At 30.1% G+C, this 12473-nt stretch overlaps 1 protein-coding gene across 3 annotated transcripts in view; it reads left to right on the top strand.

The window, feature by feature from the left end:
* PYGL (glycogen phosphorylase L) overlaps positions 1–12473 on the top strand; it is a 126987-nt gene that overhangs the window by 35580 nt on the left and 78934 nt on the right. For all 3 annotated transcript variants that reach the window (XM_074290792.1, XM_074290791.1, XM_074290790.1), the window contains exon 4: positions 9882–9985. In XM_074290792.1, coding sequence (XP_074146893.1) covers positions 9882–9985 — 104 coding nt within the window. The remainder of the gene's footprint in view (positions 1–9881; positions 9986–12473) is intronic.

Raw genomic sequence — 12473 nt, 5'->3', positions numbered from 1 at the left:
ATGACATTAAAACTTCAAAGTAATTTTGGTAACATTGTCATTTTTATTATTTACTTATTTTAAAATTTTTTCCCTTTTACATTTTTAGTTCCAAATTCTCCTTTTTCCTACTATTCTTCCCTTATCCATTGAGAAGACAAACGATGATATCAATTATATATGTAAAATTATACAAAACATATTTCCTTTTTGACCATATCATAAAAATGCAAGGAAAATAAAGAATGAGAAAATTATACTTCAGTTTGCATTCAGAATTCATCAGTTCTCTCTTTACAGATAGGTAGCATTTTATCATCAGGAGTCCTTTGGAATTGTCTCAGCTCACTCAGAATATTAGCTAAGTCTTTCACAGTTGATCATCGTATAACATTACTATCACTATACATGATAATCTGGTACTTTTCACTTCATTTCACTTCAGTTCAAATAAGTATTGTTGTATGCCTATGAAACCTGGACCGTGTACCATTGCCATGCCAGGAAATTGAATCCCTTCAATTTGAATTGTCTTAGGAAGATGCTGCAAATCACCAGGCAGTGCAAAATACCAGATCCTAAGGTCCCTTCTCAAACTAAACTGCCAAGCATTCAAACACTACAAAAAGACTATTTTATGAAGAACTCACACAGGGCAAGGGCTCTTAGGACTAGTGGTAATAAAAAGTGATGCAAGCTTTTTCTCTCTTAAGAATTTTAGAATTGGATGTATGACATGGGAGACATTGGCACAAGAACCCCCCACCACAGCATGCCCTCTCAGAAGTGTTGTATTCTATAAACAAATCATTATTAAATTATCTCAAAAAGAAATGTAAGAAGAGCAAAGCTAGAGGATCCACCCCAAATGTTCATAGAGACCATTTGTGTCCAATCTATGGCTTTCTAGCTCATATTGGTCAGATCATCCACAATCAAACACACTAACTGGACTCTAACATAGTGAAGTCATTTTGGTCATCTTTGAGAATGAACAACAACCAATCATCTTCCTATTTAGGAATATTTAATTTATTCTGTTCACATTCACAGTTATGATCTCTAAATGAATTTCCTTCTATTCCAGTTTTCCCATTTTTCCTTTCTCTTTTTATCCTGTCCCACTTCAGAAGTCACTCTTCTCCTGATCACTGTCTCCTCCAAATCACCTATCAACCACTTCCCTGTCTTTTATCCTCTTCCCCTCCTATCTCCTGTTGGGTAAGATAGCTTTCTATACCCAACTGTGTGTATTCTTCCCTCTTTGAACTAATTCCAGTAACAATGAGATTCAAATATTGCCTTCTACTATCATCTCATTTTCCCTCCACTATAAAAACTCCATGGATTTCCTTAGATTACTTAGATTTCTGGCCGTTTTATTTTTCGAGTCTAGTGTTTTAATGTCAAATTTTCTATTTAGCTGTTTCTTTTCATTAGGCGTGCTTGAAAGTCCTTCATTTCACTAATTGTCCACTTCCACCCAAGTTGATTATACTGAGTTTTGCTCAGTAGGTTAAGCTTGGTTGTAATCCTACCTCCTTTGTCTGCATTAACTTGTGAGATCCTAACTATAGTTTCACAATATTTGAATTGCTTTTTTCTAGCTGCTTACAATATTTTCTCTTTGACCTTGGAGCTCTAGAATTTTGCTAACTTTTTCCTGCTAAAATTTTCATTTTGTTTATTTTTCCAGGAAGCAGACAGAGGAGTCTTTCAATTTCTATTTAACCTCTAAGTTCTAAGATATCAGGAGCAGCTTTTCTTTATAATTTCTAGAAAGATAATATCTAGGTTCTTTTCTGAGGAAGTCCAATAATGCTTAAATTATCTTTCCTCAATCTATTTAACAGGTCAATTGTTTTTTCAATGAAATATTTCATGGATTTTTTTTCATTGTTTTGACTTTGTTTTATTTTTTCTTGATATATAATCATTAGCTCCTTACTCCCCCCAATTCTAATTTTTAAGGAAATATTTCCTTCAGTGAATTTTATACCTTCTTTATCATTTGGCCTATTATGCTTTGAAAGGAGTTTTTTCTTCAATTTATTGGACCACTTTTATAAGTAGGACAATTTTATAATTAAGCTAATTTTAAGATGATATTTTATTAAGTACTTTTTGCCTCTTTAAACAAATTGTTAATTCTCTTTTCATAATTTTCTTGCATCATTCTCATTCCTTGTCCTAAACTTTACCCAATATTCTTATTTTTAAAATTTTTTTCCAAGAATTTTTGTTGATCTTGGTGCAATTAGCATTTTTCTTTGAGGTTTTGTTTGTAATTGTTTTCACGTTGTTGTTATTTAAATTTAAATCTTGGTTTTTCCTACCATCACAATAGCCTTCTATGGTCAAATTTTTGTTGCTGCTCTTTGCTCATTTGCCCATCCTCTTTATTGACTGAATTTTATATAAATTTCAACTCTGCTCACCTAGGGATGGGGTAGAATTGTGCCAGTGTAGGCTTTTTGTTGCTTCTGTTTTTGAACTAGTTCTGAAGATCTGCAAGTTTTCAGTACTTCCAAAGTGATGTTATTGTGGGAGAAAATTAGCCACTGCTCTATTGGTCTGTACTCTGATCTTTACCCAGGAAGGACCATTGTTCTCTTGCAGCCACAAGTATTCCCCTTGGCTCTGGAACTGTGACCAAGATCCCAGCTCCCTTCTGACTGATAACAAGTGCTCGTCTCTGTCCTGGGATTACGACCCATTATTGCTTATGTTGCCAGTCAATACCAACTTCACCCAGTACCAGTAAAAGATTTTCTGTAAACTCTTTCTAATCCATTGTCTGATCTCTGGGCTAAGAGTTCCCAAAGCTGCTGCTACCGTGACAGTATTTTTAGTATATTGACATAGCCTAGTTATAAGAGTAAATTATAAATTAATCCATATAAAGCCTTTGTGCTTTGATTGACTGATCCCAAATATTGCATTTTGTAATTACTTAGAAAATAATTTCCATTGCTATTATTGCTAGTTAGATTTTGTTATTTTCATATTAAAAATACAATTCATTTTTAAGGATTTATTCTGCAGCCTACAACTTTGCTGATTATCTCACTATCTTTACTATTTCCCTAGGATTCTCCAAAAAGAGCCATCATATCATCAACAAATAAGGATAGTTATGTCAATTCCTTACCTAGTGATGTGCCTTTAATTTCTTTTTCTTGTCTTATTTCTATTGCAAATGTTTCCTAGTACTATATAAAGTAATAATGGGTACAGTGAACCTCCTTGTTTTGGAAAAAATGTTCACCTGTATCCCCATTGAATGTGATGCTTGTTATTAATTTTAGATATATATTGTAAAAAAAAACATTCTGTATCTTTAATATTGTAGAATTTTTAGCATAAATTTATTTATCAAATTTTATTTTCAGCACCTCTTCAAATAATTATATGGTTTTGGACATTATTGTTAAAAAAGAAATACTTTAATTGCTTTCCTAATGTTGACTAATTCTTGTAGCCTTAAGACTCCAATCTAATGTAATCATAAATGAATAAATTGTTATAGTTGGCTTGACCGAAATATACTTTAAAATTTTTATTTGACATTTTCTTATATTTGTCTATTATTTTAGTCTATTTTCTTCTGTGATTTATCCTTTCTTGGCTTAAGAATTAAGAAAATTTTACCGTGTAGAAATATTCTGATAGGGTGCTTTCTTTCTCAGTTTTTGCAAATAATTTTATATGTCTATTGGTAATTCTTTTGAAATTATATTTTGTTTACTTTGTTAAATATCTTACAGGTAATGTAAAATTTGCAAAATTAATTTTTAAAAATTTTGAGTTTCAAATATTTTCCTTCTTAACATTCCCCCATCCATTAAGAAGACAAGCAATGTGATATCAGTTATAAATGTGAAAACATCCAAATTTTTATATTAGCAATGCTGCAAATAAATAAATTAAATCATGAAAAAAAAGAAAATTCTAAAAGTATACTTAAATCTACACTCAGAGTTTAATCAATTCTTTCTCTGGAGGCAAATAGCATTTTTAGTCATTTGTCCTTTGGCATTGTCTTTGATTATTGTCTTGATTAAGAGTAGTTAAATTTTTCACAGTTGATTATATTGCTATTACTGTGTACAATATTCTCCTGGTTCTGCTCACTTCATTTTCCATTAGTTAATATTAGTCCTTCCAAATTTTTCCGAAAGTGTCCCCCACATAAAAATTTCTTACAACATGATACTATATATATATATATATATATATATATATATATATATATATGTATATATTTTATGAATAGATTCTTTCTCCTTTTCTTTTATCTTTGAGATGCAGACTTATTGGTGGTATTTCTGAATTAAAGAATATGCAACTTATTATCCTTTGGGACAAGTATCAAATTATTCTACAAAATGGTTGGATCTGTTTACAACTCCACCAGCAGTGCATTGAGATCCCAATTTTTCCATATCCCCTCCAGGATTTGTCATTTTTCTTTTCTGTCTATCATGTTAGCTAATTTGATAGGTATAAAGTGATGTCTCACAGTTATTTTAATTCACCTTTGTTTGACCAATAATAATTTAGAGTATTTTTTTCATGTGACTATTAATAGGTTTAATTTCTTCTTCTACAGATTGCCTGTTCATATCCTTTGACCACTGAGGAACAGCTTATATTTTTATAAATTTGGATCAGTTCCTGATATATTTAAGAAATGAGACCTTTATTGCACATATTTAATATATATTAGATTGCTATCTTACAGAGAGGGGAAGTAAAGGAAAGGGAAAGAAAAATTTAGAACACAATCTTACAAAAATGAAGCTATATTTATATGTATTTAGAAAAATAAAATACTGTTGAGAAAAAAATTAATTTAAGAAAAAAAGACAATGGATTCTTAATTTATTACATAATAAAACTAAGCATTATTATGAGATAATATAGGAGAATTTTGTGTTATTTGATTCAACATTCAAATTGATTTTTTATATTTTAACTTTATAGAAATTGATATGTATTATTTGAGATTTTTTAGGAAATTTATGATTTATTTGTTAAGTTCTCAGCTGTTTCTTTTTTCTATTTCTATTTCTAGTAAAAAGCCCTTTTAGAATTCAAAATCAAGAAAGAAATCAGGTTTAAGAAATCAGGCTTTTATCAGAGAAATTTACTGCAATTTTTCCCTATTTTTTCTTCTAATTTTTTTCTGCATTAATTTTGTTTGTGAAAAAAACTAATTTTGTAATCAAAATTATCCATTTTGCTTCCTGTGACTCTTTCTATTTCTGATAAGTTCTTGCTTTATAAATAGATCTGCTAGGTACATTTTTTATAGTCCCCAAATTTACTTACCTTTTATGTCTAAATCATTTACTTATTTTGAACTTGTCTATAAAAATGTAAGATGTTGGTGTATTCCTACTTTCTGCCAAAGTGTTTTCATATTCTCTCAACAATTTGGTCATAGTGTATTCTTACCCCAAAAACTTGATCTTTTGATTTATCAAATACTAATTTACTATGGTCATTTACTACTGCTTATTGTATACCTAATCTATTCTTGTCCACCACTCTATGTCTTAGCAAACATAAGATTATTTTCATGGATTCTTCTTTGTAATATAATTTGAATTATTATAGTACTAGGCCACATTCCTTTGTATATTTTTATTGATTCCTTTCGTTTTTTGTTCTTCCAGATAAATTTTGTTATTTTTTTTAACTCTATAAAATAATTCTTTGGTAATTTGATTGTTACAGTACAGAATGAGTAAAATGGATAAAATTGTCATTTTCATTGGCTTGGCCTCCTCATGGACAATTAATATTTTTCCAATTTGCTTAGATGTGATTTTATTGGTGTCAAAAGTATTTTATAATAATGTTGATATAATCCCTAGCTTGGTCTTGTCTAGCAAACACCCAAATATTTTATATTGTATGCAAATATTTTAAATGGAATTTCTTTTTCTATATATTCTTATTCTACTCTATTGTAGTATATAGAAATGCTCCTGATTTAGGTGGATTTATTTTAAATATTGCAAATTTGTTAAAATTGTTAAATCAATTAGTTTTTTATTGATTCATTAGAATTCTCTGAGTACATCATAATATTATCGTCCAAGAATGATAGTTTTGTTTCCTTGTCACCTATTTTTATTCTTCCAATTTCTTTTTTTACTCTATAGCTAGCATTTCTAGGACAATACAATAACAGTGAGAATAAATATTTTTGCCTGACCTTTTTGGGAAAGCTTCAAATTTATCCCAATTACAGATAATTCTTGTTCTTTATTTTCACTTGATACTACTTATAATTTTTAAGAAAAATCCAATTTATTCCTATTTCTAATATTTTAGTAGGAATGAGTCACATTTTGTCAAAATATTTCTTAATCTATTGAGGTAATCATATGATTTGTGTTGTTTTTTTATTGATGTGTTCAAATACATTAAAGAGCTTAAATTTTAATCAGCTGTAAATTTCTGGTATAAATCCCACCTGGTAATTTATGATCTTTGTGGTATATTGGTATTTTCTCCTTGATAATATTTAACTTAAATTTTTTGCATTGATATGCCTTAAGAAAATTGACCCATGGTTTTGTTGTTGTTTTTTCTGTTTTTATTCTGCATGTATTGGATATCAGAATCATATTTATGATGCAGTTCCAAACCTCAGGTATTTTCACCTGTTGTCTTTAGAGTTTTTTCCTAGGGGGTTGGAAGTTTTTTTAGTGTTTCCAAGATGGAATGATATGAGGAAAGCTATGAATGGCTCTTCTCTTGGTCTCCACTCTGTTCATTACCCATTAAGGGCCATTCCTTGGGATCACAACTGATCACAACAGGGCCCCTGTTTCCTCTTTACTAAAAGTGCTCTTCCATGTGCTTGAGCTGTTATCCAAAAGTGTGTATAAGGAATAGAGCTGCTAAAGTAGCATCCCATCCTGAATACAGCACTAGCACAGGAGACCCATGACATTTATGTTTTTATGAACTGTTGCTAAGTCCCCTTATCATCTCTGACTTTAGAGCTCCCCAAATTGCTGCTATTTCTGTCACCATTCCTTTTGTTGGTTCTGCCATTCCAGAACTGTATTTGAGGCATATTTTAAAGTTGTTTGTAGGGGAATATTGGGAGAACTTGTCTGAATGCTTCCTTTACTTACTATCTTAGCTCCTAAAGTTTGTACTAATTATCCTTTAGAAGTCTAATAGAATTCTTAAGTAAATCCATCAAGACCAAATAATTTTTATTTGGTAATTCTTTTGTATCTATTTCCACTTCTCTTTCTTAACATTGTTACTTAGCATTACTAATTGGCATTCTGTTACTTTGTGTATTTTTGTATTTTTGAAGATATCAGACATATTATAAGACTTCATTGTGATCAATTTGGATTTATATCAAGTCTGTGAAAATGGTTCAGTGTTAGAAAACAGCCAATTATTAATAAGAAAAAACCTCAAATCATTATCTCCAATAATGTAAAAAATTTGACAAAGTAAAACCCATATTTACACTAAAACTCTACAAAGTATAAGCATAGATGAACTTTTAAAAAACATTCAATTACATGTATGTGTCTATATGTAATATAAATATATATAAATTTGTATATTTATAAATATATATAAAACTTTAAAAAAAACAATAAAATACAATGTAAAATCAAAAACAAATATAATAGGCAATTGAGATACACTGGAAACTTTTCTAATAAATATAGAATTAAAGCACAAATGTTTTTATCCTCTTTTGTTATATATAACTATATAAATATATACCTATATTTGTTGTAGTACTGGATATATTAGCAATAGCAATAAGACAAGAGATAGCAAAGTCACAAGAAGAACATGAAGAGGAGATTGTTTGCTGATGACATGATGGCTGCCCTGTTCCCCCAACTTTCCTTTATATTTGAAAACTCTTCATTTTATGTAGCCCTATTAAGTGAGAGAATGAACTTACTCACATTCCTTCTTTCTTCCCTAATGGTTTACTTATCATTTATGTTTTCTCATAAGACCATCAAAGCAGAACAAAGCCATTTCTGACTATCTCACTTACATTTCTTTGTGACTGTTGAAGACATTAATATTCTGAGACTTATTTTCTTTGTCTTGTCATTCCACTTCACATCTGTATCTCTGCTTCATCAAACAAGATATCCATTCAGGATAAGCTGGTCACTCCTAATACTATCATGATGCTGCTAATTCCAACTTTGGCTACTTAACACTTTTCCTGCCTCCTTTAGCCTCTTCTCTTCTTTGATTAGAGGGTGGAGCACTAAACTCCTCACAATGTCTTCTTTTTATAAAGGGCAGAAATTGGACTTCCAGCTAATGCCACTTTCCATCTCCAGCTCTGCATAATTTCAACTCTACATAAAAAGCTGCCCCACCTCCATTGACCAATCTCTGGTATCTCCCTATCCCTGTTTTCAGCTTCCTTTTTTTTTTTTTGTTTTCCTCCTCCGATAGATAGATTGAAAGTTCCTTGAGAACAAGAATACTCTTTCTTTTTATTTGTGTCCCTAGCACTTAGCACAGTATCTGACACATAATAGGTACTTAATAAATATTTATTGAAATTACTGAACAATTTGTTACCACATAGAACCTTCTAGTTGAACAAACATATGTAGTTTTTTAAAAAATCCTGTGTCATTTTAAATTTCAATTACATTCTAGCTTTCATCAAGAATCTTGGAAATTTACTATTTCATTAAATGCTCATTTTTCCCACTATAGGATTATAATTAATTTTGCCAAATAATTCATTATTTATTTATGAGAATGAACTAAAAATATCTCACCACCATTTTCACACACACACACACACAAAATCACAGCTCTTAGCACTCAACAAGTAATTTCAAAATTACCTGATTTTTATTTACATATTACAAGAGGAATTTTGCTCAAATTTGAGTTTCTTGAAAGTTGGTCAGGATTTTACATAGAATAATGATAACTTGATAGTTACGAAATAGTAGCCTTAACTTCCAAAATAGTCTGTAGAGTTAATCAAAAGTTCACACAGTGTGATGGACTTGGCTCTTTTCAAAAATGAGGTTATTCATTCAATTCCAATGCCATCTGCATCCAGAGAGAAGACTATGGGTACTAAATGTAGATCACAACATCGTATTTTTATCTTTTTGTTTCTGTTTGCTTGATTGTTTTTTTCTTTCTCTTTTTTTTTTCCTTTTTGATCTGCTTTTTCTTGTGCAGCATGATAAATATGGAAATATGTTTAGAAGAAATGCACATGTTTAACCCATACTGGATTACTTGCTGTCTAGGGAAAGGGAGTAAGAGAGAGTGGGAAGGAGAAAAATTTGGAATACAAGGTTTTGCAAGAGTGAATGTTGAAAACTACTGTTGATGTATTTTTAAAAATAAAAAACTATAAAAAATATTTAAAGTTCATACTGTAGATTTAAAGCCCAAAAATGTTAGTATTAGTCTCTTATTAAAAAAAAAAAAAAGACAACAATGTTTTGCTTACATTGATGTGTGTAGTAAATATTCACAAGCATGAGAGAGCATTTATTCTCAAATAATATCATTTTCAAGAAACTTGTAATTTGATGATAATGGTTAATGTTAAAATAATTGCTCTTCAATTGCCAGTATGTTTGAATATGTTGTTTCACCTTCCATGGAAGTAATTTTTACAGAATTTGTATTTTAGGAATATTTTTAAGAATGTCAGATTAAATTAATATATCCTGTAAAATATATCAAATTCCTTTCTGTCTGTAAGGGGAAGGGAGGAAAGGAAAACATTTAAAACTCAAAAAAAAATAATGAATATTAAACATTGTTTTTATGTGTAATTGGAAAAAATAAAATATATATTTAAATATAAATGAATGTGTTTTGTGTTTCTTATATACCAGCCTGTTTCTTAGACTCTATGGCAACACTTGGACTCGCAGCCTATGGATATGGTATCCGATATGAATATGGAATCTTCAATCAGAAAATCCGAGAGGGATGGCAGGTAGATATCTATAAATTTCCAACTATAATTTCTCTCCCTATTTAAAGTCTGGATCAGAACATCCTTCAGAATTTTAATTATTTCTGTAATTTTGGACACATTAAATATTTTGAATGCTTTCAAAACTCAAAAACATACATTATTTTAAAAGTATTTCTTTCTGTTTTATTTAATATTAATTACTTCTGTGAACAAGACATAAGCTTCAACTAAAATGACAGAGGCTTTATTTAGTGACAGGGAACATAAAAATCAATGTTCCTATTTTTTTTTTAGTAACATGAAACAAAGTTCATAAATAATATTGACTTATAATCAGTTCTACATCGATTAACTTTTAATGTTTTCTGATATACCTAATTATTATTGTATTCTCTCGTGATCAGAAAAGGAAGTATGATTGATATTTATATTTGCTGAACTTGGACAAATTTTTATACTTTTTTGTTTATATATGTGTATATGTATACATGTATCTTAAATCAGCAATAAATAAATTTTCCATGCTACATGGGCAGTTTAATTCTTCTTTAAAAATAAATGTAACTTCCACTATAAACATTATGTTTTGTATGTTTTAAATTACTTAATATGCATATTTGTTCTTTAACCACTTTTTTCATATAATTTGGCCTTGAGTTCACAATTTATCTTGAAATATTTTGTCAACTTAATAATCAGTTAATTTTTTTAAATTCTAGATTTCATCATAGTTTGTAGGTTTTTTATTATTTAAATCTGTCCCTTTGAAAAAGCATCTTTATCTTTATCTCTTTAATAAAACCTCTTTTAAAATAAAATTATTGGAATCTTTTGATATACACAATTTCTCCCAGTATTGCTCCCATTTTTCTTTCCTAAGAGTCAAATCAATGTAACAACAGTGTTTCAAGAAAAAATGAAAACTAGAATAAAATCAGCAAAACTTACTGATGCATGGGAAAAGCTTGAAAATATAAGCAATATACATCATTCAAGGACCTCCCACTTCTGCAAATAGATAGAAAGGGGTGTCTTCTCAAATTTTTTCTTTGGAATCTTGTATATTCTTTGAATTTTGCAATGTTCACCTTTGACTATATTATAACTGTTCTTGTTTAGCCATTTTCCAATCAATGGACATTGACCTGTTTCTGCACTCCCCAATTCTTTACTTTGCATAAAAATGTTCTGCTATATGATTTGTATATATAGAAGTTTTAGCTAAATAGAGATATGAATTCAGATAGATTATCTACCTATATATGTGACCTGTTTATATAATATTTATATCTTTCATATATTGTTTATTATAAATTGTCTTATCTGTCTATTTTATTACCAAACCCTTATCAGAGAAATCTGATACCAAGACATTTTCCCCATTTAGTTATGTTGTAGGTATGATTCTAAAGCTCCAACTCCCTAGGTTCAGTTTTAATATGGAAATAAAATAAGGAACTTGTGAATCACTGAACAATTAAGAAAGAAAATTTACTAAGTCCTAACCCAGCAAGGATATAGTTTCCCTTATCTTGATCAGAAATGTGTTTAGTCAGTCACTCATTGGAATTGTGACTTGTATTGTCTCAGGCACCCAACAAATCTGAGTGACCCAGAGTCTACATATGACTTGGCCTTTTTCATGGTTCTACTCAGTTTCCTCTTTCTTCTTTTATTTTAATATTTTATTTAAAGCTGAAATACAAAATAAGAAAAATAGATAAAAGGAAAACAAAATAAAACAAAACATTGCAATGTGCACAGTAGAACATCAAGAAGGATTTAAATATGTAACAATAAAGTTCCATTTTAAGAAAGCATACAAGGAGGGGCAGCTAAGTGGCGTAGTGGATAGAGCACTAGCCCGGAATTCAGGAGGACCCGAGTTCAAATTTGGTCTCAGACACTTAACACTTCCCAGCTGTGTGACCCTGGGCAAGTCACTTAACCCCAGCCTTAGGGGGAGGGGGGGGAACATGAAAAAAAAAGTATAAGAAAAGCATAAGAAAAGATATTATATTCACAACTGTCCATCTTTTTTTCCTCTTTCTTCTAATGATTGTTGTTGTTCATCCTCAGAGAGGATTTAATGACATCATGAAAGTGAAGTTTTGACTTGAGAGTGAATTGGATTTGAGCGAAGTAGAGCTGCAGTCTTCAGCCTCACTTTCTCCTCCAAAATCATTGAAGTCAGGTGGCAAGAGGAAAGTTAACTGATGATGCCCAAGATGTGGTGGGTCTTTTTGGCCTTTCTAAATTAAAGTCTTTCTCAAGTTTCAATTTGTTTGAAGCAATATGCATTCAATGACTAAAGATTAGGTAAAAAATGAGACAAAAGATAGTCCAATTTACCACCACAAAAAAATATCAATCTAATAGAGGAAGCCGTTCAGAGTGTCTGGAATGAACAAAAACAGTGGCTATTTTATACTCATTCTAAACTATCAAAACCCATGCAATGAGCCATTGCAACTTGGGCTGGGACTATTATATATTATGATATGTA

Source organism: Sminthopsis crassicaudata, chromosome 2, assembly GCF_048593235.1.
Source record: "Sminthopsis crassicaudata isolate SCR6 chromosome 2, ASM4859323v1, whole genome shotgun sequence".
Lineage (NCBI taxonomy): Eukaryota > Metazoa > Chordata > Mammalia > Dasyuromorphia > Dasyuridae > Sminthopsis > Sminthopsis crassicaudata.
This window is presented reverse-complemented; position numbering and strand designations above follow the sequence as displayed.